This window comes from Lolium rigidum, chromosome 7, assembly GCF_022539505.1.
Source record: "Lolium rigidum isolate FL_2022 chromosome 7, APGP_CSIRO_Lrig_0.1, whole genome shotgun sequence".
Taxonomy (NCBI): domain Eukaryota; kingdom Viridiplantae; phylum Streptophyta; class Magnoliopsida; order Poales; family Poaceae; genus Lolium; species Lolium rigidum.
The window spans coordinates 114192781-114219311 of NC_061514.1; the positions used below are offsets into that span (position 1 = coordinate 114192781).

The 26531-nt window shown below is 46.0% G+C and overlaps 2 protein-coding genes across 2 annotated transcripts; one reads left to right on the forward strand and one right to left on the reverse strand.

Annotated features, from left to right (window-relative positions):
- Window positions 1–17707: 17707 nt before the first annotated feature.
- Window positions 17708–19896, forward strand: LOC124677926 (protein REVEILLE 7-like). Its single transcript, XM_047213867.1, has 4 exons — window positions 17708–17765; window positions 17975–18176; window positions 18264–18685; window positions 18958–19896. The coding sequence occupies exons 1-4, from the start codon at window positions 17751–17753 to the stop codon at window positions 19555–19557; spliced, it is 1239 nt and encodes a 412-aa protein (XP_047069823.1). The 5' UTR covers window positions 17708–17750; the 3' UTR covers window positions 19558–19896.
- An 889-nt stretch (window positions 19897–20785) lies between these two features.
- Window positions 20786–25633, reverse strand: LOC124677863 (PH, RCC1 and FYVE domains-containing protein 1-like). Its single transcript, XM_047213818.1, has 9 exons — window positions 25439–25633; window positions 25033–25119; window positions 24619–24708; window positions 24443–24529; window positions 24145–24339; window positions 21716–23731; window positions 21483–21629; window positions 21097–21353; window positions 20786–21011 (listed from the first exon to the last, which is right to left on the reverse strand). The coding sequence occupies exons 1-9, from the start codon at window positions 25484–25486 to the stop codon at window positions 20897–20899; spliced, it is 3042 nt and encodes a 1013-aa protein (XP_047069774.1). The 5' UTR covers window positions 25487–25633; the 3' UTR covers window positions 20786–20896.
- Window positions 25634–26531: the final 898 nt, after the last annotated feature.

The following is a 26531-nucleotide window of genomic DNA, read 5'->3' on the forward strand; positions in this document are numbered from 1 at the left end:
GGTCCATTCTTTAATACTGAAATACAAATCTGCTGCAATACTTGTTTTACTCGTTTTCTCTCGCAAACAATCATCTTCCACACAATACGGTTAATCCTTTGTTACAGCAAGCCGGTGAGATTGACAACCTCACTTGTTTCGTTGGGGCAAAGTACTTTGGTTGTGTTGTGCGGGTTCCACGTTGGCGCCGGAATCTACGGTGTTGCGCCGCACTACATCTCGCCGCCATCAACCTTCAACGTGCTTCTTGACTCCTACTGGTTCGATTAAACCTTGATTTCTAACTGAGGGAAACTTGCCGCTGTGCGCATCACACCTTCCTCTTGGGGTTCCCAACGGACGTGTCAACTACACGCATCAGTTTGCGGTAGGAAATTTTTTGTTTTCTATGCAACGAATCCCTATAGCCCGGTATCCAGTCCCGCCGGACATGCGGCTGCCAAGCAGCGGCGGCTGGAAGATGGCCGTGAACGGCATTGGCATCCCGCCGCCGCCGAAGCCGGACACGGATCAATGGAGGGACGCCATCAAGGCCCGGCGGGCTCAACTCACCGCCGAAGAGCAGTTGGATCCAACGTGGGCGGTCACCAACAACGACGCCTGGTGGACGACGTACTTCAAGGCGAAGTACGACGTCGAGATGCACATCACCGACAACCTCATCGGCGGCCCCAACAGGTGGAACAAGGACGGCCACGCCCTGTTCTGGGGCGTTCCGGGGCGCACCCTCGACAACGTCATCCGCGGCATCCGCAACAGCGCTCCAAGGTTGGAGATGTCGTCGTCGCCGCCGCTGTCTCCTCAATGGCAGCCGAGGAGGACGACGTACTCCTCCTCCTCGCACTCTTCTTCCTCGGGACCGGCGCGATCGACGCCGTCCTCGTCGTACCGATCGGCGCCCTAGACCGTCCCAAAACGGGAGGTCAAGGAGGAGCCGGCGACGCCCGTCAACACGAGGCGTGGCGGCAGCGGCAGCCGGCGGCAGCAAGGGAGGCGCGGCGGCGCCATCCTCATCCCGAAGCCGGAGGTGAAGGAGGAGCCGGAGGAAGCGTCGCAGGCGGCGCCGGCCGGCGGAGTACGAGCGGCGAGCAGCGGCTCATCGCCAACGGCGATGACCCCGAGGACCGCCCGGGGCTGCGGGTGGCGTTCTTGGCGTCCATGAACGACAAGGACGCTCGGAGGGGCGACTCTGGACGCGGCGATTGCCATGTCCATCCGCGACTCGGCAAGCCGGCCGGTGGACCTCACCGACGACGGCGAGGCAGGACCAAGCGGCTTGGTGAAGGACGAGCCCGTCGACGAGCCCGTCGAGGAGCGCGTCTAGCAGGAGGTCGTCACCGACGAGATGTACAACGTCCAGCAGTACTACGACGCCTCCGGCCGCCGCAAGTGGTTCTAGATTAGGTTTAGTTTAAATTTAATCAAATTTCGTTCGAATCTATGTAAGTTTGGACGAATCTAATCGAATCTCGTTAAGTTTAAAATTTCCGAAATTTTATTTGGGGGACGCGACTGGAGAGCGTCGTCCCCCAAAGGCGGCACGAACAAAACACGTCCCCTAAACGATCAATCCGGCGCGGTTTGGAGGACGCTTTGGGGGACACGGCTGAAGATGCTTTTAGCCTTCCATTCTCTACATCGGCTTGCTCTTGCGGCGCCGAGGCACGAAACCATCAATCCTTGGTTTATCCTCTTCAGCGATCATGGCTAGGAGGGCAAATGCTCCTCGTCGCGACGGTTTCCCTCGAAAGTACATTGGTGCGCCCCGACCACGTACTAGCACTATCCACCTGCGAAACGTCCGCTAGCAGCGAGAGCCAGGAGAATCGAGCGGCCTCGTGAATTTTCCCGTAGGATATTTGCGCGAGCCGGAAAAGCGCACCGGCAAAAAGTGAGGAAAAAAAAGTCCTCTCGGACGTGGCACCTCCGCGCCGCTCTGAGTCAGTGGAGAAGGAAGGGCCGTTTACACAGAAATAACCCTTTTGTGTAAGAATAGCACAAAATGACCCTCCAGCTAAACTATTTCACGTTTCTAACCCTTTTGTGTGGCTCCCTTCGCAAGGGCGCCACACCCTTCTATGTGGTGCCTCGCAAGGGCGCCACACCCTTCTGTGTGGCTCCTTCGCAAGGGCGCCACACATTCTATCATACGTGGCGGCTCGAGCTTGTCTGCGCGACAATGTGTGGCGCCGCTCCCACGGGCGCCACATAGACAGGTGTGGCGCCCTGCGAAGGGCGCCACACAAAAGGGTTAGAGGCGTGAAATAGTTTGCCCGGAAGGTCATTTTGTGCGTTTTTTTCAACAAAGGGTTATTTTTGTGTAAATCGCCGAGAAGGAAGGGGGCAAGCATCATGTGGCCTGCTGTGGGTGGCCAAGTTTTCGGTGCCAACCCAACATGTGGACACGGATCGCCCAGTCGAAGAGGAAAAAGTGCAGTAAACAGCTGGGGCCCACCTGGGAGATGGGACCTACCGTGCTCGGCTAGCATGGTGGCTTTGACGTGTCGACAAAGCGACGGGAGAGGGCCCACCGCCCCTGCGCTTTTTTCCTTCTACCTGATCCATCTATCCAAGCAGCGAAGCGGCAGGGTTCGGCCTGATATTTTTGTGGATCAGAATATCTGTATTTGCTGGAGGAGGGAAATTACAGTTTTGCAGCCTCGAAGGAGTCAATTCCAGAGGTAGACGGAGTCGGAATGGCTTGTGCGATCTGGAGAAGAGATATTTGTTCCCAGATCAAGCTCGAAGATATTTCCCAGGGGAGAGCTCCTTGATATTTCTGGTTACACTTTTAGTTTTTTCTTTTCTTTTTTGCTTCTTTTAGGTTGTGAAGCTGATATTTCGGTCCCTCCCACTTTATCTTATGATGACAAAAAAAAGGCAAATATCTAAGCACGGTGTGCACGGTGTGCATAGAACCTGGCGTACAATGGAACGTGTTTAGTGGACTATTTAGAAAAAAGAAAGCAAATATGTTCTAAGCACTAATGTTCATTTGGCATACCTCTAGTACAAATAACATAGATCTCGAAGAAAAAAATAAGCAACAATGCTTAAATAAAATTGGTTTATCACCACTACTAATAAAAGGCCCAGACGGGGCAGATCCATAAAATCACAGCCATCCAACCATGATCCAACAATCCAGATGGCACCCGCGATTAGCGGTAAAACATTGTCCGACGTCCGGCAGGTCGCACGTCAGGGAAATCACATTGCCCCACGACCATCTCATCAAACAACCGCACCAATATAATTTCAAAAAAAAAAAAAACAACCGCACCAATATCCACGCCTCCACCGTCGGCCGATGCCATCGTGCCCCTCCGATCTGCCTTCCGCGGTCGTCGCCGTCCGCAACCATCATCCGCTCCCCGAGATCGGCTGCAGTCGTTGACGCCGTCATTCTCTCCCTATCAGTCGCCGTATCCAGCAGAAAAACCGTCGCCATCCCGTCGTCTTGGGCGCAGAGCACGGCGGAGAACATCGTCATCGCGACCAGCAGGATCCGATCCGGCCGGTCTCATTGCTAATCGCCCATGCTGCTGCGGCTTTCTTCTACTCACCCTTAACTTCGTCATCTATCCATGACGGCACAGCCAGCCTACTCCCTGAAGTCGAGGAATCACTGGTAAGTTCTTCAACTAATTTAATCTCAACATCGTTTGAATTGATGAGGAAAGAGGAACCAAAAATAAGAATGGTCCTGATATTGAGAAAGGAGATTCTGGTGGTGATATCATGTCGATGGTACAGAATTCTACTGAATATTTAGATTCTAGAACTAATACTGGGAAGCCAGAAGGATATGCAGTGTCCTCAGTTTATCAAGAAGATACCACTAGATCACCTTCAATTCTACCAGCTCCTGCAGCGACGCCACTTGTCCAGCCTGGTTTCTCTCATGCATTTGTTGAGAAAAATTTCAGTCCCAGTCGTCCAACATTGCACTTGAACCAAAGTTGTGCATCTTGACATTATTTCAGCAATTATCCAGTACCAAAACTATACCATATACTGTAGTTGCTAACTGGTTTTGTTAAGGGAGAAAATAGTTTATTCACTATCACATCTTCATTTTCTTGCTGATCAAAGTATGTTGGTCTAAAAAGCTTCAATTACTTCATTGCTGAATTTCTATATAATAAATTAGCATCAAAAGGATGAGAGTGCAATTTACTATGGAATGAACTGCTACTTACAGTTTGTATTCGTCTCTAATAAATTTCATCTTTCGAATATCTTCTGTTGACATGAGTGCAACATACGCAATTGAATGGTGACCCCAGGCAAAACAGTTTCTTTCTGATTTTTGTGTTCGCCGGGATAAAATGAATTTCGCTCTTCGGATTCTTGTGGCAATCTCTGCAGCAAAATATGATGACAATATACCATCCACCAATGCCATATAATTTCTCTATGTTTCCACTATGTAAGCCCACGTTGGTGCTAGAGAGGATATGATGCAGAGTATTGCACAGAGGATATGATGCCGAGTATTGCACAATTTCTCAATGGAGTGCTTGTATATTGCATCAGCTTTCCAATCTTCAGTCCCATTCAGAATGTTAGAAGCAAATTCAGTTGAAGAGCTAATGCCACCAGATGGAAGAGTGTACCTCTGTTGTACACCAATGTTCTCAGAAATGCCCTTCTCATTTTTGTTGCTTGCGGTGATAGTGGTTCAGTTAGGAAGGACAACTCGATCTCAATCTTCTATGGAAACACACCGTCAAAAAGGGGTGGCAATGTACATATATACATTGAGGTATGACAATAAATCCTTGTTTTTCTGTGTGCGGATGCCTCATGTGGATCTTTGTTATCTCTGTATATATGAATTAGGTACTCCTGTAATTATATTATTAAGTAGAATCAAATCATTCCACACAAAATTTCTACTATTAAATTTCTATGTGCGTATGTATCATTTCATAACTAAGCCTCTCTATATATATTGTAGACAACGTCTCCGTAGTCTCTCGGGATAACACTCTCTAGGTGCCAGGAAGTGAGTATTTCATCCCTTGTTTGTTCAATCATTCTAACAAATAATTTAATTCATATGGTTTGGACTCCGGCAAATAAAAAAATTATATTACTATATTAGCATCATTTAGATTCAACCTTTATTGGTTACGGTTTTGATTCCTCATTGTAACGTCTACAACTAAATGCATTGTTAATTAGTTGGCTGGTACTAGGTTCCAAAATATTTTTTTATATATCATATAAACATGTAATTCTTGTCCCATTTGTTCAGCACAATATTGTAGCACACTACTGGCTGCAGTGTCTAATGGCATTGATCAGGGTCAGCCTGAATTGTTCGCCACTCCATTGGGAACGTTACGATCAGAATTGCCTTGGCAGGTATTCTCCTGCATTTCTACCAAATTTGAGTGAAGTAAATAAATCTTTAGGAGAAAACTACATTTATGCATATGAGAGGGTTATTGGCAAACAAGCTGCTAGACTCTGATCTGGTGGGCACCTTGATGGGAATTAGAATATGGCCATGGATAGTATCAAGAAGATGACCAGAATATTAAGTTTGAGTTGGTCTCAACCAGTCGTGGAAAGACTGCAGGTAACATTCAAACATGGTGTTGTGAAGGACTGCGACGATGTGTAGGTTGTTCCTCTGGTGACACAAGAGGTTGTTCAAAGAAAGGGGAGATGCGCGTGGCGTGAGTGACTTAGACCACCGGTGAGTTTTGCTTCCTATCATTTGAGTAGCGGTGTACGCAGGTTCAGAATAGTTGGCTATAAACACTTACTTCAATCATGTGTTGTACCCTCTACCATATTTCATATTTTACCATGAGTTGTAATTTAACATACTTAATGCTGAAATCTGAACAAAAGTGGTCACAACTGGAGTACTTAACTTACAGCTTGTGAAACTATTGTTCTTTTTATCTATGGATTAGTCATAATTTTTGTTACAAGGTTGATCATTCTACATGCCGTCTTTCGTCGCCCTTCCTCAAGTCCTTGATAATACATCCCTTTAATGGAATGTGTAATGGAAATTTTGTATCATGAGGTCAATTTCCTGGGTGTGAAGTGTGAACTACTCTTTTATTCTCTCAAGTTAATTGGAATACAAATGATGTTTTTGTTTGTAACAGTTGGTTTCTACATTGACCTCCATTGTTATAAACCATCTCAAGAATGCATAGTTTTCAAGTGTCGCAGCCTGCATGTTCTTTTTTTCCACTGTAGTGTTAAATGATAAATGTGTCCATTCTCTGTTTACAGTATTCATGCATGTTCTTTTCTTTCCACTGTACTGTTAAATGATAAATATGTTCATTGTATTCGTGACAAGATCTAACCAAGCTATAACTCATAATTTTTGAAAAGCAAACCAATAAGAATTCACCTTCATGATTGCCATGTTCGAATTACTTCCAGTTGAGTTGTCTATAGATCTAAACTTTACATTCGGCCATACACCATACTAAGTGACATAGGCATCCCAAATGGGCCTGCCGAATATAGTACCCGGGGTTTATTGAAGGCCCACTACCCGAAGGATAAGAAGATTCGGAAGCCCAAGATGTGTTAAAGGAAAAGATAGAGTTGTAATAGGAAGCGTTATTTGTAATCTGGCGGGATGAGTTAGAAACCGTCCCGGACTCTGTAACTTGTACAAAACGAAACCCTCGGCTCCACCTCTTATATAAAGGGGGAGTCGAGGGACGAAGAGATCATCGAATCATTGTCCGCAAACCCTAGTTTTCATATTCGTCGAGTACTTTTCGGCTGAAACCTTCGAGATCTACTTGCCCTCTACTTCTAACTAAACCCTAGCCTACAATCCATAGGCATTGACAAGTTAATCCCTTGTCAATTGGCGCCGTCTGTGGGAATTAGAGGCGTAAGGAGCCGATCTCGATGGCACGTTCAAGATCTTCGACATCGTCAACCGGAAGCAATACTATGGATCGAGGTAAACAGATCGTCTGCTGGTCTTGTTGATTTTGTTCCTCACCCACCCTCCCGTTTGGATGCATATGCGTATCTGGCGGAGCCCTTGGAGATGACGTTCGGAAGATTCCACTTTCGCGTCGAGAAGGAAGGATCGTATCGCGTCGAAATTCCGATTTCGTCGGGATCGTCGGCGGTCGATTCTCGATTTTTCAAGCTATGCATCGTCAACCGAGTCGAAGAAGAAACTTCGGCAACACGTTACGTCAGCATCGAGCAAGAGAGAAACTCGCCAAGATCTCCAGACAACGCATCGTTTGAGTCATCTCGGACTCATATATAAGCGATGGCTCAAGCGATGTCGACAGATTACGACTTCATCGACAAGTCTCTCACAATGGGCAAGGTCTTCATCAATCTCAACAATGATGTCACCGAACCCAACATAGATCTGAGTACAAATCATCAGATTTATGCTATCGAAAATCAAGAGGAAACATCGGAGGCTTTCGACGAGTTGGGAAATCCTTTTGTCGATCCCTCAGATTTAAGGAGAGGTATGGGCACTAAATATGTCGGGCCCACACCACGCGTCAGAATCCAACTTCCACAGGCAGCCTGGGATAGAGCGGCAAAAGCCATAGATGGTTCAGAACCAATGACGACAACGGCTACAGCTCAAGAACTGCAAGCTTATCAATATATGCTCGCACGAACCGCCCGAGAAATAGAAAAACAGACAGACTGAGTTGAACAGAGAAAGGAGGCAGCTTCGGCATCCGAGCAGGAGAAGGGCAGATCTAAGTGGACAATCTAGAGTTTCGGGTGATAGCCACAGGAGGCTCGGAACGGAGGAAGATCAAGGTTACAACACATACCCGAAGCGTAAAGAGAGTTCTTGGTTCAAAACCTCGACATGTCTTTTATGTCGATAGATACAAGGGGAAATATTATCCCTAAGACACCGGAAGCTGGGTATATGGCGACACAAGCTTACATCCTCGCATCCAGAGCCCCCCCAGGAGATCCAAGGGAAACATTATACAACATGGCATTGGCAGGGGTTGGAGCTATGGGGACAGCGTTCGTAGCAACGCCTCCCGAAGGAGCGGCAAGGCAAAATAGTCCAAGACCTGCGGCAGCAACGGCGGCAGCTCCGGAAGGACCAAGTGGAGCAAGAGACACAGGAGTACAAGCAAGGGTTGATAGAGCAAGGCAAAGCAGAAGGGATCATCGGCAGTCCCCGGAGCTTAATGACGAGGATATGTGCGGTTTACCGTGCTTCACGAGAAGAGTCCGAAAAACTCGAGTCCCCTCAGGATTCAAGTTACCCGACCACTTCAAAAAGTTCGATGGCCTGCAAGATCCGGAGGACTAGTTAATTGATTACCTTGAAACGGTGAAGCTAACTGGAGGAACTAGAGCAACCGCGATGCAAAGTATTCAGGTGCACTTAAGTGGAGCTGCACGATCTTGGATCAAAAAACTCCCGACAGGATCCATCGACAGCTGGGAAAGTTTCGAGGACGTATTCGTCAAGAACTTCAGGTCCACATGCAAGAAACCTGCATCGTTAGAAGAGCTGAGGGCGTGTCGACAAAAGCCAGATGAGTCAATGAGAAAATACATCCAAAGGTGGAACATCATAAAAAACTCGGCAGAAAATATATCTGACGAGAGAGCAATAGATGCGTTTGTCGCAGGAATCAGTGCGCGGAGATTTTGTCGAGGACTTGGGAAGGACCAATCCAAAAACAAGTATCCGCGTTGATGGAGATAGCAAATAGATGGGCAGACGGAGAAGACGCTGTCCACAATAAACGACACAGGTCACCAGAGGAGGACCGTGGTCGAAATTATCGACGAGGCGACGATTTCCTCGGCAGTATCCGAATTATGACGCCCGTGGCAAATTTCGGCAGGATTTCGGTCAAATACAGGAGGAAGCAACAGAGACGATTATCGGAGAAGCACCGAGCAGCGAGGCGATAATAGGGACGACTCCCGCAACAGTGCAAAATAGTGGGCCAAGGTTTCCACGACCTTTTGTGTCTCCCGAAGAAATGCTGAACGGACCGTGCCGGATGCACTTCTTCCTCGACGACAATGGGAAAAGACAATCAGGACACCCGTAGAAGATTGTCGAAATTTTCAAGCAATGTTCGGATGTGCGTAAAACGCTCACGCACGAGCAAGCACAGAGAAACCCTCGGGAGCCTAGGAGCGAAGTTCATCTACCACCACCTCCCGCGATTACGAAGGCAATCAACACCAGCTCGGAATAGCGGCAGCACCCGCACCACCACCCTATGTTGATCCTAACTCTAACGGAGCAGATGTCGATGATTCGGAAGGGAAGGCCATCTAATAGAGCTCAAAAAGTAATCTCACGACAGGTGTTTATGGCGGAGAAAATGCCTCCACCAACAGTTGAGTACCTTAATTGGTCAGGACAAGATATCGGTTTCACAATAGCAGATCATCCGCAGCAAGTTCCTCGACCAGGGCAGTCAGCACTTATACTGCCAGCAGTTATCGCAGGATTTGACGTTTCTCGAGTATTCATAGATGGTGGCAGCAGCTTAAACCTTATGTATGCAGATACATTAAGGAAGATGAACATATCCTTAGCAAACCTGAAGCCAACGGACACAAGGTTCCACGGCATCACACCAGAGAAACCAAGTTACCCATTGGGGAAGATCAACCTCGACGTTCAGTTTGGAACCCGAGAAAATTATAGAATCGAGAAACTGGAGTTCGAAGTCGTGGATTTTCCATCGCAGTACCACGCCTTATTGGGACGACCAGCGTATGCTAGGTTTATGGCAGTACCACACTATACATACCTATTATGGAGATTGCCTGGATCCAAGGGACCAATCACGGTCAAAGGGAGTTTCGCTTTAGCTGATAAATGCGACAAGGATTTCCATCGGTTATCAGAAACCTTCGGGATGCAGGCTGAATACTTGGCGTCGAAAAGCATGACTGATTACGACGTATCGCCGGACGTTGGAAGGCCAAACAAAGAATCAACTTTCAACACGAGAAAAAATTCTAAGGAGGTGCGGATTCACCCGACAGATCCAAAAAAGACGACATCCATTGCAAACAACATGGATATCGCATAGGAAAGCGCGCTCGTCGAGTTCCTCCGTGAGAACTCGGAAAATCTTCGCATGGTGTCCAGCTGACATGCCAGGAGTACCCGGGGAACTTGCCGAGCACCGCCTAAATTTGGATCCAACAATGAAACCAATCGGACAACCTTTGCGGCGTTTTCGGAACCAAACCGCAAATCCATGCTATCAGAAATAAATCGACTAGAGGAAGCTGGTTTTATCAGAGAAATATCTACAGAAGCCACATGGGTAGCTAACCCAGTGATGGTGCCGAAGAAAAACACGACAGTCCTTCGCATGTGCGTTGACTTCACGTGTCTAAACAAACATTGCCCTAAGGATCACTTTCCCCTCCCAAGGATCGATCAAATCATCGACTCCACGGCGAGTCCGTGAACGTCTTTCCTTTTTAGATGCATACTCTGGTTATAACCAGATCAGATTAAAAGAAGATGATGAAGCCAAGACAGCGTTTATTACACCTTACGGCGTGTTTTGCTACAAGACAATGCCCTTCGGTTTAAAAAATGCGGGAGCAACATATCAGAGGATGATGCAGAAGTGTTTAGCAACACAGATCGGGAAAACGTGCAAGTATACATCGATGATGTCGTCATAACATCAAAAAAGGGGCAACGCTGATCGAGGATCTCAAAGAAACTTTCGACAACCTCGACAAATTCTGCCTCAAGCTAAACCCGACGAAGTGTTCTTTTGGTGTCCCAGACAGAGAACTTCTGGGATTTCTAGTTTCAGCAAGAGGGATTGAAGCAAATCCCGACAAAATACAAGCCATAGTAACAATGAGGAAGCCAACAAAGTTGAAAGAAATACAGCAGCTAACTGGCCGAGTCGCAGCTTTGAGCAGATTCGTCGCCAGGTTAGGAGAAAAAGCATTACCATTTTATGCGCTGATAAAACAAGGAGATAAATTCCAGTGGAACGAAGAGGCCGATAGAGCTTTCGAGGATCTGAAGCGAAAAATCTCGACACCACCAATCCTGGTGGCCCCAAAGGAAAAGGAACCTCTCCTGTCGTATATTGCAGCCACACCCCAAGTGGTTAGCACGGTGTTAGTTGTCGAAAGAGAAGAAGAAGGGAAAATCCATGGAGTGCAGCGACCAGTATACTTCGTGAGCGAAGTTAATCCCTTGTCACTAAGCTCTATCACACGCATGATGCAGCTCCAAGTTAAGGCAGAAAGTGTTGCTTTTGTGCGACGATGTGATTGCCAGCGTCGAGATGAACGAGGTGGCAGTGGGCGGCAAAACAAATCATAAACTTACACGTGCGTGCACGTGCACATTTACTAGTTTTTCTAAACACACCTCTAAACACCTGCCACTATACTTGTGACCGTGGGTACCACGGCAATGCACAGTTGCACATAGATTATGGACTTAGATTTTACGGATGAAGGAGGGCATTAGTGGTTTCAGATGTGTACAAACAACACATGGAACACCTTGCGTGATGCATGTCTATTTTTGTTTGATGAAGATGATTGCATGGGTGCCTTGATTTTTTTTAACAACATGGGTGCCTTGATGGCTTTGGCGATGTTGCGTAGCTAGGGTTTCCGATTATGTTGTTCTTGTCGTGGTTGAGGTCATCCTCCATGGCAATCCCTCCTATTCCTTATAAGGCCTTGTTTGGTACTAAAAATTTTGTGAGGATTAGTGCGGATAATACTCTAGAGTATTGGGTGATCCCTTACGGTCACTCAATCCCCACAAAATCTCATCCCCAATTCACTAGGCAAGGGTAGAGTATTGGGAATAGAGAAAAAATACACTAAATTTTGGGAGAAAGTGGGGACAAAAGGGGATTAAACTCGCTCAGTACACTAGTACCAAACAAATTTTTAGAAGTAAGTGGGGATTTAAATTTGCGTGGGGATTATCCCCACTATCCTCACAAAAACTCTAGTACCAAACAAAGCCTAAAGAAGGTTAGGTCTCAGCTATGTTCTTCGACTTGGGCCTTGTCTTGCCTCATACGTCAGGTTTCTGGGATTTGGCTCCGCCAATACTTCTTAGGCGTCGTGGGTCCCTAGTTGGACCACACGGTGCCCGATACGGTATGCCTACTTCAATGTTTCCTAATTACTATCGGATGTGAAGCGCGGCATTTGATGTGCTTCAGTTTTAATAGCATATTGTTCGACACCCTGCTAGAACATGTAGCGTTGAGGCTATGTAGGAGGTGATGATTGTTTGTGTGATCATGCACAACATCAACATAATCGGTAAGGATGATATCCTCTTTGACGATATGTGGCAATTTCAGGGTTAATTAGCTAAGCCAGAGTATGGGGGTTAATTAGCTAAGCCAGAGGATGATATCGCTTGAACATCTTCTCCATGTGGATTATGCGGTCCATGATCACCACACTCTTATTGCAACTTCTTGCTGCAATAAGAAGCCTATGTGGTGCTATGGGGAAGTTGTTGATGTTCCTGGCGCGCCTTCGCGTCAACTCGCTCCCTGGAGAGTTCATCAGCGGGGGACTTCAGTCGGCCTCTCTGCCTCGCCCCTGCAATCCATGGTCGAATGGCGGCCCTCGACCAGGAGTACAACCTCCTTTGGAGGCCCTCTTCTACCAAGTGCCGGAGCTCGCTGTCGCTGCGCCCCCAAGTGGCTCGTCCCCGGAGGCGTCAAGGCAACCAGTGCTGGTGGTTCTTCGGCGGATTCGAGAGAGTCTTCAGCTTCTTCCTCTCCGATCTAGGCGTTCTACGCCTTGAGGTCACCGGCGAGTGGTGGAGAAGAAACCCATGCACTGGATTGCTTTTTCATGTTTTCGCTAGGGTCCTTTCTATAATTTGCAATGCATTTTCTTCAAATTCTAGGTTTTCTAGGGCAAGAGATGCAAAAGGGCATTGCTGTAATTTCTGTACCCACCGTTTATGAAACAGCTTCCGGGCCCTTCGTGGCCGCACTTGTTCAAAAAAATCACCACACTCACAACCAACTTTAAGCAAATTTAATTGAATATATGTGGGCTCATTTAGGAAACCAATAATCATCTTCTCTCATTTTTGTTTTTATTTGTTTGTGAATTATATTTGATTGTGAACTATATTAATTATTTGGTAATAAAATACTGTATTTAAATGTATTTAGTTCCAAAATTTATTACTCTGCATCTTTTCATCCATATATACTAATAGTGAAATAAAAAAAAGCTAAAATGGCTAGTGCCGATCAAATGAGCATCGCCGGCAGGTTTATCTCCAAAGAAATCAGGGGAGCACCAGAGTCTTTGATAACGAACCAAATAAACGAATTAAATATGAGAATGCACAAAATAGATCAGTCCACAGGCAATAGTTGCTCCGCTGCTCTCCTGAACTCCTGAGAGCATCCCCACTCGTTGGCGCTCCCCACGCCCAAATCCGGTGAAATTTTCGTCCGGATTGGAGGAAGATTTGGCGTGGGGAGGAATAGTTTCCCAGTCGTGTGCTCCCCAAGCGGCGTTTCTCGGGGAAAAAGAGGATGGCTCGGGGAATCCGGACGAAAGAGGAGACACGTGGGCGTGGACGGTTGGTTTAGCTTCATCCGGAGTCCCCGGGAGACCCCCGGAAAACCGAGGATGGCATGGGGAGTCCGGACGAAAATAGGCTCAAATCCAGACCAAAACGAGGAACCGGGGGGCCTGACTGGGCCGTTTTTCGCCGTCCGGATGAAAAAAAGTGGCCGTAGGGGGCTCCGTGGGGAGACGAGTGAAGATGCTCTGAATATACAACGAAGAGAGTAGCGTCAGGATGTGGCTGGGAATATTTCTAGAGCAACCCGCAAGCGGTGCCCAACCAGTCCCACCCTCCGCGAGCATGTGGACGAGGATAGCCCGGTTCAGTGCAATAAACAATGGGGTTCCACGTGGGAGGTGACAGCGCCGTGGTGCTCGCACAGCTTTGGTTGCTTCGACCTGTCGAAAAAGCGAGAGGATGGCCCCACCAGCCCTGCGCTTTTCTACTACCTATGCATCCGAGCAGTGCCGTCCCGGAGCCTCTGATATTTGGGGAGCCGAATATGTGTTTTTACTTTTTATGCTTGGGGTAGACAACTGCGTTTCTTGGAGGAATTAATTCCAGAAGTAGACAGGGCCTTGTCGACCTGATAAAGAGATACGTACATCTCCCCAGAGCCAGCTCCATGATATTTCTGGAGGAGGGTAGCTAGTACAAGATATTTCCTGGTTTCCCTTTTCGGTTTTGCTTGTTTCGGGGCGTGATGCGCTCAAAGTGTCATGTTCTCGCACCACTTTATCATCTGACAAATGAGGACACAAATATCTAGCACATGTATTATGTATGGAACCATAATTAACGAGCGTCCATCCGATCCTCAGAATAACTAGTTTTTACACGTAATGCATAGCGTAAAAGTTATGTACTACTTCTCCTCCCTGTTTTTTTAAATATATACCTTGTTTTATATTGAGTCAAACTCAACGATGTAAAGTTTTATCATCATCTACAGCAGGAAATGCATGCACTATGAAATTATGTTTCAATATCAATTTCATATTGTCGTTGGTATTATATGTATACTTGATCAAAAATCTGTTTCCATGTAGTAAAGATAAAATGCCAGTTAATTCATACAAGTGGGGGTATAGCTTTGGAGAAGTAAATTAAATAGAAGAGCACACTAGCAATGGGCTGTAAGAACTAAGCTAAAAGATGCTCGATCCAATTGTTGATTTTGCATAAACTGGAAACTACAAACCCCCTATTTACTGATTGTTATGGTATATGTAACTTGGTCGACATATGGAATGATTCATCGGAACGCTAAAGATCAGCAAATATCCTTTCAAAAGATCGCGTAGCACTTTATTGTTGCTTTTCGCAAAGCAGAATTTCATTCGCTACCAGCATCTTCGGCTGAAATTCAAGAGGTTATGAGATCTAGTTCCCCTCGTCGACAAGCTAGGCTGCCACTGATATTTTGCGAAGTAATACAAGGATGACTAAGGCTGCCCTTAGTGGGAGTATCATGCGTGTCATTTTGATTAAAAAAAAGGCTAACGTAACACAATTACACAAGGATATATTAATGAATACATAGGTGGTACCATGGCTCCGCTATCGTGTCCAAGCACATAGAACTATTTGATAACAACTACATTATGTGCATAAATTTGGAAGCAACGCACATGAGCACCAGTGCTCCCTGTTTTCAAAATATTTGAAAATTGTACTTTTATATTTCAAAAATTATTATATTTTATTCCTTAAATACATACACACGTTCTGAATTCTCGTGCGAAGTTTCAGTAGAAATCACGTTGTATTTTGAGCTACATGTAAAAAAACAAAATTTTGGCTATATAGATGCGTATATTTGTGAGAAATTTGTCTTTTTTTTGTATAGATTAAAATACAACATATTTTTCTCCATAATTTGTACCGCATCTTCGAAATGCTTATATCTATGTGTGTATTTAATTTCAATTTAAAAAAAATCCCAAAAGTATAATTTTTAAAACTCAGGAGCATTGGTGGTCATGTGCCAAAGACATTATGTGCATAAATTTGCATCCTGGTTTTGCAAACAAATAAATCACTATGATATTGTAGACCAGTTTAACACTCATCAGACGTGTTAGTAAATCACACACACACGGCACTCAAAAAGCGAAAAGAGACGGATAGATAGAACAGATGACGAGAGAGAGGACCATCCATACATTTCGTGCAGCCCCACGAAAGCACATGGGTTTACTACGACCCACGTAGCAAACATCCAGCTGTGACCCCCAAGCTGCCGCTCCACTACCAAACAGGCAAACGGGCAGGTGAAGCAGAGCCAGAGCCACAAGAATCGAGCGGCCCGCAGATTTTTGAGCTAAATACACCACTAGTCCTAATAGTTGTACTCTACGTGCACTTTAGTCCCAATAGTTGTAAAATGGGGCCAGATAGTCCCAGAAGTTGTTTCAATGTGCAAAATTAGTCCCAACCTATCTAGTGCTGACATGTGGCATCGGTCTTTTTGCAAAATAGGCCTTATACATTTTGTGTACTTGCTGATGACTAAAGGACGTGGGTCCCACCTGTCAGGTGACAGTAAAGGAATAAAAAGACATTCGCTGCTACTAGGATTCGAACGTGAGACGTAATGAACTCACTCCCCAACCAGTAACCACCAGCTCAAACGATTCTTTTGATTACAATACATAGTACTTCCGTATTGAATCCATCAGAGCTGCTAACCGTTCAGGGAAAAAAAAGAGCTGCTAACCTGTCATGCGCTTGCGTCACGGATAGAATTGGGAGGTGTAATATGAGTAAAGAAGGAAAAGAATTACATCAGGGAACATTCTCTAGGGCCAGGAATTCTCGTGATAGTAATCTGGAAAACAAAGCTGCAGTGGATCATATGATTGAAGTCTTGAAAATTGCTTTTTTGTGTAGTAATCCTTCGTCGGATGATAGACCGTCGATGCGGCATATTTTGTACTCCCTCCATCCATAAAAGAATATCGGAGATTTATATAAATTCAGATATCTAAATTTAGATAAACTTGCAGTGGTTATGTTATGTTAAATGAGTCTAAAGATAGGTTAGTTGAGCTGGAAATGGTGTTTCGGCTCACTGGTGTAGACGCACCTATTATGCAAAATGCATTTTAAATTTATGTCGTAGTTTTAAAAAATTAGTATAAAATTCTTGTGTGTATCCTTAGACATTCTATATTCAAAAAATTGTGGTAAAATGATATTGTTTGTGGCCAAAAAAGATAAGAAAATGTTTCGTCAAAATAGCTAATTTCGAGCACCGAAGAATTGCCACCGCCTCGGCACACCACAGCCGTCCGGGGCCGCCGCCCCAGCTCCCACCTCCCTAGCCACAGAGACCTCTAAACATGATACTCTAAACATGCTGATTGAGTCATCGTTTACCTAGAGTGTTAGCTGTAGGTGAGAAAATAAAAAAAACATGTTATGTGGATTGTTGACTCAATCCAAGCGACGTCCAAGAAATGTTGAGTTTAATCTACGGAATTTATAAATAAGAAGTAAGTTCTGCACACTTCGACAAAAAGAATCATTGTAACTGGTGGTTGCCTGGTTGGCCCATCCTTCTTCGGAAGTGGTTGCGCGTTCGAATCCCAGTGCCAACAAATTTATTTTTACTTCTTTCATCTCACCTTACAGGTGGGACCACATCTGTTAGGGATCAGCAAGGACGATGTGGTATATAAAATGTGTAGGGGTCATTTTGCAAAAATACCAAAGCCACGTGTCATCACCTGAATAATCTGGGACTAGTTTTGCACATTGGGACAACTTTTGGGACTACCTAACCCCATTTTACAACTATTGGGACTAAATTGCACGTAGAGTACAACTATTAGGAGTAGTGGTGTATTTAACTCCAGATTTTTCGTGTAGGATATTTGCGCGAGTCAGAAAAGCGCACCGCCAAAAGCGTAAAGCGAAGAAAAATCCACTCCGACGTGGCGCCCCTGGCCTCGGCCTTTTTCTCCTCCCCGCCCGCCCTTCTGGTCGACCGCACGCCTCATTTCTTGCAGACTCTCCTCTCTTCTTCTCTGCTCCTACTCTGCCTCACCAAACATAAGATCAGAAGTTGGTGATTTTGTTTTTGTTCTTGGTCGTGTGAAGTCGTCCTGTCAGGATTTGCCAAAGCTGCTACTTCGGTTCAGGAATCTGAAGAGATATGGCTCGATTTCAGGTAATTCCTCATCTTTTGTTCGTCTGTGTTTCTTCTGGATCATTTGGTGGATCGTGGAGTAAAACGTATCCATGGAAGCTTTGCTACACGGCAAATTAATGGTTCCCCAAAAGGAACTAATAAAGCGACAAAGCCGAAAATTGATGCTCAGATCTTATTTCGCCCCCTCGAATTGAGTCTAACAAAACCGTCTCCTTCTCCTCCTGAAGGAAACCGTCGCGAGTCATGATCAAGACATCATGGGAGATCTGAGGAATCCCAGCGAGATGGACGCGCTCGCGGGAGCGCGCTTCCCCAAGGCGCGGAAGCCGTACATGATAACGAAGCAGCGGGAGAAGTGGACGGAGGAGGAGCACAAGCTCTTCCTGGAAGCCATGCAGCTCCACGGCCGCGCCTGGCGCCGCATACAAGGTGGGTTTCCTCTTTCCTCCTCACCAAAAAGCTCCGTCTGGTATCTGAGTAAACTTGGCCTTTATCTGACAAACGGATATTTTTCAGAACACATAGGCACCAAGACCGCGGTGCAGATCAGGAGCCACGCGCAGAAGTTCTTCTCCAAGGTCATCCGAGAGTCGTCCGGCGACAACAGCTCCGGCGCCGGCGCCGGCGCCGAGGCGCCGATCCAGATCCCGCCGCCGCGGCCCAAGAGAAAGTCGGTGCACCCGTACCCGTGCAACCGGAGGAGCGCGCCGGGCAAGCACGCCCACGCGCTCGCGCCGCTCCAGAGGACTGACCGGCAGGTCCAGTCCGTGTGCGAGCAGGGGAATGGCTCGCCGACCTCTGTGGTCACCGCGTCGCAGATAGGCTCTGAGTGCTCCGACAGCGATACGTCGACGATTGACATCGAGGAGAGGTTCCCCACGCCAGGCGTAGACACCGCTGAGGTTGCTGTGCAAGTGCCACCAACCGATGTTCGTCAGGTACTAATCCTAGCTGACATGATACTCTTCCTAGGATAGGTACCCGATATGAAAATATCAACAAGATAGTAACTCTTTGATTGTTGACAGCGATTTTGGTACTATCTTGTAGGTAAAAAAATATGTTCAACTATAGTAATTATTGAAAGTGTTTTTTAGAAACACCTAGTATTGACAGTGATTTAGTTGCTTGACGATATGATCTATAGTTGACAACTTGACACAACTGTTAACTTCTCAGTTCTGATTAACTCCTTAATTATGTATTTCAGGGCAGTACTTCTTCAGAAGAAGTGGTGTGTGGCACATCTGAAGCTCCACAGATTAAGCTATTCGGGAAGACAGTTGCGGTGAACAATGCGCACCAGCAAGCAGACCCCAGTACCGGCAACCTGACTGTCGCAGATATGGAATTGGATACTTCAGCAGAGACGCCCACCAGTGGAGCTGGGAACCTCTCTTCCCCTGGTGCACCACAAGCAAACGCATGGAGCCCATGGATGGCGAACGCGCAGCAGTTCATGTACTATGTTCCTCAAGGGGCAGTTTTCTTCAGCTACAACGGTGGAAGCGTGCCCCAACCTTCCGAAGCTCAGAACAAGCAGAGGGAAGCGTCAAGGGCGGAGTCGAACACGGCCTCCACTAGTGTGCCTGAACAAACAACTCGGAACTCTGCAGAATCATGCACTGAAGCTGACGGCGGTGATGACAAAATGGCACCTGCTGCAGGTTTCAGAAAATTTGTTGCCCCGAGTTCAGTCCACCAGCGAGGTTTCATGCCATACAAGAGGTGCGCAGCTGAAAGCAAGGTGCTGCAGCCTCAGGCCGTGAGCGAGGAGGCGGATGGAGACATGACGAGATTGTGCCTGTAAATGTCCGCTGTCACAGCGCTACCATAGATGGCGATGATGCTGAGCGCAGATGACTAGAACTGATGGAATACTGCACAGAGGGCCTTCCTTCTGTTGCTCATGAGGGCATACTGAAACCAGTCAAACCACAGCGATCTTTCATAAATGGAAGAACAGTTGTGGATCCTGTGTTTTCATACTTCTTCATGGAGCGACTGTAATTTTGTCCCAACAGTAGAGGTTGAGGCTAAACGGTGGCCAATATAGTTGTAGTAGGATCGAGCTGATGTAAATTATGCAGCTCATATTTGTAAATTAATGACATGGCAGCAGAACATAGATGCTGCAAAGCCTTCTTCAGTTGTATGCTTTTGACAGATGAACAAGTCACAAGGTTGAACCCAATTCTGCGAGACAAAAATAAGTCGACTTATATTTCTACCTGTCGTGCTAAGATGCTGCGATGTGGTAGATGAATTGTATGAGAGGCAACTAACTGGCTGTCAAGTGTTAAGCCCTTCGCCTATCACTTGGATGAACGTTCAGACCTGATGTGTTCTTCAGAGTTCAGCCCTTCGATGTGCAGCCTCGACTAGAGATACGTACCACTGGATGAAGGAAGCACGTCGAGATGCCGACCACTGACGTGCAGCCGAGACCCTAGAGGCGACACGGCCAAGGGAGGCGCTCGGTGGGCGGAAGCAGGCGGCGGCGGAGAGATGTCACCGCATTGCAGGACCCGGCGACCAGACTATGCGGGTGCCGGGCACGGGTTAGGTCGCTAGAGAGACGTCGACCCTTCTGGAAGGAACGGCGGTGAGGGTAAAGCTGGAGTCGACGACGGCGCGGGCGCTCGCCATTGCTGTAGCCTCTGTGGTTTATGTTCTGCATCTGATTTCTGTGGCGTGTCCTCCGCGGCTCCGTCATAACAGAAACCGTATCCTCGCCAACAGAGCTTTCTCTGCGAAGCTATTCAATATAGAACGGATCTGATACCAGCTTTGCTTCTTTCATCAGGATCATCAATTGCAAATCGACATCCCAACCAGGAACACAAAGGGAACCTTAGATTTGACCATCGTGTCATCATGGCATTACCATCAAACCTATCTGAATCTGCAACTACACCCCAGTTTAAAGGTGATACCAGAATGCCACCCAGTCAGTTCTTCCCGACGGAAGGATTATCTAGAGTAAGTTTGAACTGCCCATTGTGCAAAGCAAAAGGTAGATTAGATCACTTGGTAGCTTACAAAATTTCACCTGCTACTTGATGAAGACTGTTTACTACTAGTTCAGTTTGCTCAGTTAACATTGGTAGCATCGGGTTAGCCCTGTACAATTCTTGTGCCGATCACCGTTAAGTGTGGTTCAGGGGTGGTGTTTCCAATTGCTCAATGTTGTACTTTGCATATACCCTGCACTTGTTCTCTTCCCACCAGCGTTGAGCTTCCTTCTCTCCAAAATGCTTCCGACTGCACAACCAAGAACCAAGGTTACCGCACAAGAAAATGGGCAGATAATCAGCAGCAGCAACCAGTAAGGCCTAATGGAGCTCACCTGAATCTCATTCGCCTTATGTCTTTCTTTCCGCCTGCGGATACAGCAAGTGTGACATACACTCCTCGTTCGATCTGCTCGACCACACCGTCAACTGGAGCGGCGATGGAATCTGCTTCCGTGGTATAACCATCGCTGTCAATTGTTCTGGCAATATTCCGATGATCTGGTGATGGTGCCTGTCCTGGGACGCTATTAGGTGCGACCTTTGAGTCAGATAGCCGGCAAACTGAAAGTTTCTCTGACAAGGCATTGCACTGCATAGTTTACAACAGCCAAACCAGTCATATATCAAGGGGGAGTGATCCATCATGCAGCGAATTAGCTGTTTGTTACTGGAAAACATACTAACAATACGGTGTTATGAGATTACGTGGAGCTCATACCTGATTAGTTAGAACTTTTATGATATCTTTGGCAGCCTTACACTTTGCAGCCTCATCCCTAACAATTAACCATGTTTCATCAAGTTTTTGTTTGTACACTTGAGCTATAAGATTTTTCTGCTGGCATTGCTCTGCAAGAGCAGTCACCTGCTTGAACAGCAACATGAACATCAGCTTTCTTCGGTTCTCAAAGAGGGAAAAGATTATTTGCTGATCAACGATAAATGAATTACCTGTGAGCGAAGCTGCTTTATTTCCTCGGTGAGTATCATATTCATCGTATCCAGTTCCTCTCTCTGGCTATCAGTAGACCGTCGCAAATAATTACCAACCTTCAGCCCTACAGAGTTGTGCATTCTTTGCGAGAAAGAGACACCACACATCTCACTATTTGATATCCGCTGATGTTGGAAAATGTCTTGTGCAGATACAAATTGAGCAGGACACTCAACTTGCCCCCATCGTTGAGTTCTTACTTGAGTTGGAATAGCAGAGTCCGCATTTCTCTGATTGGAACCTTGTACCAAGGTCATCTTTTCTACAATGAGGTTTGCTTCCTTGAATAAACGTGATAGCTTAGGTGTATATGCCTTTATTTCAGCTTTAAACATTTCCCCTTTGCTAATCTTTGGTTGTTGCCTGACTTGGCCAGAATTTACGGCTTTCTCTAGTTGACCGAAACACAAATCACAGACACGATACCTTCTGTTCTTATCCGGCGCAACTGCTGCATTTGCAATCTTGTTACTACTGCAGGAATTGCAGAACATGGAACCACAGTTATAGCAGTAGTGTTTTTTCCTAGTAAAACCAAAAGCCATCTTGCATCCTCTGCACACGGGCTGGTCCTTCACTGAGATACCCTTATGCAAACAGATTGCGGCAGAAAAATTGGAGCCACAAGCTATACTCTGAACATGCCTACCTTCTAATGCCTCTACTAAAGTAGGAGAACTCCTATTATCATAGTCACCTAAACCAAGTTGTCCATCCGCTCCTTTGCCCCAGGTAAAAACCTTTCCGTTCATAGTCAACGCAGCTACGTGGGAAGCGCCAGATGATATCTCTCTAACAAACTCGTTCTTGAGTACTCCTTCAACAATGCAAACAGATTCACCATCTGTCTGTGGGTTTCCTAATTGTCCATGCTTGGAACTTCCCACAGTAAATACCACACCGGTAGAAGTAAGTACAACAGTCAGAGCCATCCCACAAGATACCTGAACAAAATCATAACTGGTGAGTGAATCGACGCATGTCGGTACAAGCTTCATTTTTCTATCAGCATGACCCAGCTTCCCTTTATCTGCATCGCCCCATGTGAACAGATTGCCGCTTGGAGTGTTGCACTTGAAACTGCTTATTACTTCAACAATGGCAGCCGTATGCCATGGCCCGCATGCCACAGATTTCACTTGCAACCCTTTCAATGACTCCACTTCCTTTGGTCTAGCAATTCCTTGTGTATCTCCATGCCCAAGAACACCAAATGTTCCATCCCCATATGTGAATAACTGACCAGATGATGTTATAATAGCTGTGTGCCACTCGCCACAAGCAATTTTCGACACGGAAATGTTGTCCATAGGACCAAACAATTTATGGGGAAGCCAGTTATTCAACAAAGCCAAGCTATGAGCTCCTTCAGGCCATTCAAAAAGTTCGCCAGAAACCGTGACTGCACAGGTGTGCTTTGATCCAAATGCAACAGCCTTTACATGTACAGAGGCAAGAGACTCCTCTATTCTAGGACATGAGACATTGGCATTTACTTTGTGTCCCAGTCTCCCACTACTCTCCTTGCCCCAAGAGAAGACCTCACCTTGCTTGGTGATTATGGCTGCACGATTCTCCCCACAAGATATGCTCTGTACATCAAGCATTTTGGTTGATTCCACTAACCTTGGGATGGCCTTTGAAATATCTTCACTGCCTAACATACTGTCAAGAACACCGCCCCAGAGAAAAACATCCTTCAGAGAATCCAATCTGCATGCTGCCCGGGGCCCTTCAACTGTTTTCAGTTTAGGTGTTTCAGCAGCTATCTGTGTCTTATGTTTGTTAGCAACCAAAATATCCTTCAGACCATGTCTCACCGGATTTGCCACCTTGGGAGTAAGCCTCTCCAGATAAGAGTCTATGTCAGAAAAAGTTCGCTGTCTTTGGTAAAATAAGGCTTCCGAACAATCAAGATAACCACCAAAGAGATCTTTTTCTGTCATCCTAGGACTCACAGTGGATGGATATACCTTCAAGAAGAAATTCATTGAACGAAGGATCAATAGCATGAAAAACATGACAAATTAACCAAGAACATCCAGCATTTCATAACAAATCCATGGATCAGCAATGCTTACGTACTTAGCGTGTGAAGAACTTTAAGATGTCACTCCTTGTGAAAAACATAGTTTCGAGACAAGCATAATAATTATATGTGGGTCTTATTTTATACCCATTGCCTTTGCATGATATATAGACAGAGAATGGTTCCTTGAAATTGATACAATTCTATTGAACCGGAGAATATCATGGTTGACCATGATCTGAATCTAAAGTTTAGATAGGCCAACCAAAATACAACCAGATATAGTTTGTCACACGAAACTTTCTGAAACGAAAATAAAGTTCACTTAGACAGCATCATGTAAGCTCTAGAACGAACCTGTCTGAGCCTCGGTGTGTCGTACACGGCTGATAGCTTGCTCTTTCGCTGAATATAGCTACGGGGAGTACTTGCGCAACTGGCCATCTGTCTACTGCTCTTTGATCCAACCGATGAAGCTGGACTATAAGGACATGATATTAAGGCTGTCAAGCCAAGGTGCCAGCATTCAGCTTGATCCCTGTCTCTGCAGATCTGGGTCAACATGATTTTCAGAAGACATGATAGTGGTGAGGAACAATGGACATTGGAATCTTTTTACAAGTGAACTGACATAATATCCAGCAAAGAGATATACCAAGTCGAGCGAGCACTCGCCGTTCCTGTGTATAAGTGACAAGGATTGATGTTCCTTCTCGGGCCAACGCAGACGCTGAAAGTTTACCTGTAGAACTCTGAAGTCATTACAACTAGTAGCGTTATGTGAGGAGTGATGAGCATAACAATTTTCTGAGGGTGGAAGGAATTGCGTACAGTTTTCTGTCCAAGAATTACAGCTGACACGGAGTTTAAGCTCAGCTGTTTTTCCCTGTCTTTCGAGTACCATACCAATGTGCTCTCATCCTGCAAGGAGAAGAAAACTGCTTTGTTATGACTGGAAGATGGACCAGTATTCATTAGGTGCAGACTAGTAGTATATCAACCATGGATTAATTGCCTGTTGTCCAAAAAAAAAACATGAATTGATTTCCTGTTGTCCAAAAAAACATGAATTGATTGCCTGTGAAACTCGTGAAAAGCCCAAGGACAGTGTCAAATTTGTAGTTGCAGTGTCAAGAGAAGGTAACTAGTAGTCTAGTAACAGCATAAATGACAAATTTGCAGTTGCTCTCCCATGGGCCTACAATCCCTGCTCTTAGAGTAAGAACCTCAAGAAGTAGTACTCACAGGAGAGAGCCTGAATGGGCAGAACTGGGGCTTTCCTCTCTTGCCACATTTGAGGAGATGCGCGCCCTTCTTCAGAGCAATAATGGCCTGGATAATAGAAGTAACTAAACTGTCAGATCACATTTTTGGCTCATGCTACCCTGGAATATGGAATTTGCAGCAGATGATTAGATTCAAGAAGCCGGCCAGCTTGGAGGTGCAAGATGGATGCATTCCCCTAGCCCCATCCCCAGAAAAGTAAAATGACAAAAGGAATGGTGAAAGTACAGATGGGGCAAAAAAAAGAATAGCAAATCCGTATGAATAAGTTCAGATCAAGAATAACACAGAATAATTTGAGAAATGGATTGTCGAGAGGATTGAAGCTGCAAGAAAGCTTGAGAAGATAAAAGGGCTTTTTACAGACCTGCTCGACGCCTCTAGTTGGCATCCGCCCATCAAAGCTCCCAGCCATTGCAGGCGCAGAGGATGAAGAATGTACAGATCAAGCAAGCAGACGGCAACAGCCAGGATTAGGGTGGAAGTGGAATAACTAGCATTCGTCCGCGCCGTGCGGCAATGACAAAGATGACAGAGAAGCGAGTGGTAGAAAATGTAGAATACTAGCACGGAGGATGGAAGAAAAGGAGGAAAAATATGGGACAAAGGGTAGAAAAAGGAGAGCCGTGTCTCTTGCAGGCGAGCTGCAGCAGTTGAGCGACCTGGAACAGTAGCACGAGGAGAGAGGTGGGAGATGACTAGATGAGAGAGGCGTTGGTGCGTTGGCAGTTGGGCTTTGTGCTTGGGCAACAGAAGGTGACAACGGGGGAGCAAAAATGTGCTCGTTGGCCTGGCATCTACTGTAGAGGCCATCTACTCGTTCAGCAATAATGGAGTCGTCCAAGAAGAATCCAACAAGCTAGAGAACAGGATTAAACGCTGCCACGTTGAACAATGCGTCGGTTTTGGCGATGAGCACGATTGAATAAACACATTCGCTTAGTTTACGGTTAACAATGCATTATATAGGTTCTACGTGTGCTAAGACTAGTCATAGTGGGAAGTAACATAGAGTAGTAACATGCACATGTTACTACTCTACTATGTTACTACCTTTATACTCCCTCCATCCTAAGGAATAGGGTGTAAATTTTTTGGCGCGATTATTAAGGAAGACATTAAGCAATCCACGGTTTCCTTCTTTGCCCTTGTATGCACGCGCACTAGCTCCTTAATTCTCTCCCGTGTTAACTCCCTAGCAACGGGTGTCTCCTTATTTCTCTCCGCATGCACATGCATAGCCAGTAAAAACGCATCAATAACTGCTCCTCTGCTGATTTTTTGGCCTAACGCCCCGCATGCGCCATGGAAGCCAATGATAGCCACACAAATTACTTCTCCACTACCGATATTTAAGGGATAGTTTTAGAAAAAATCGTGTAAGCCTCACCCCGCGCCTTATCCTATGCAGAAATTTTAAAAAATTATTTACGCCCTATTCCCTGAGATGGAGGGAGTAG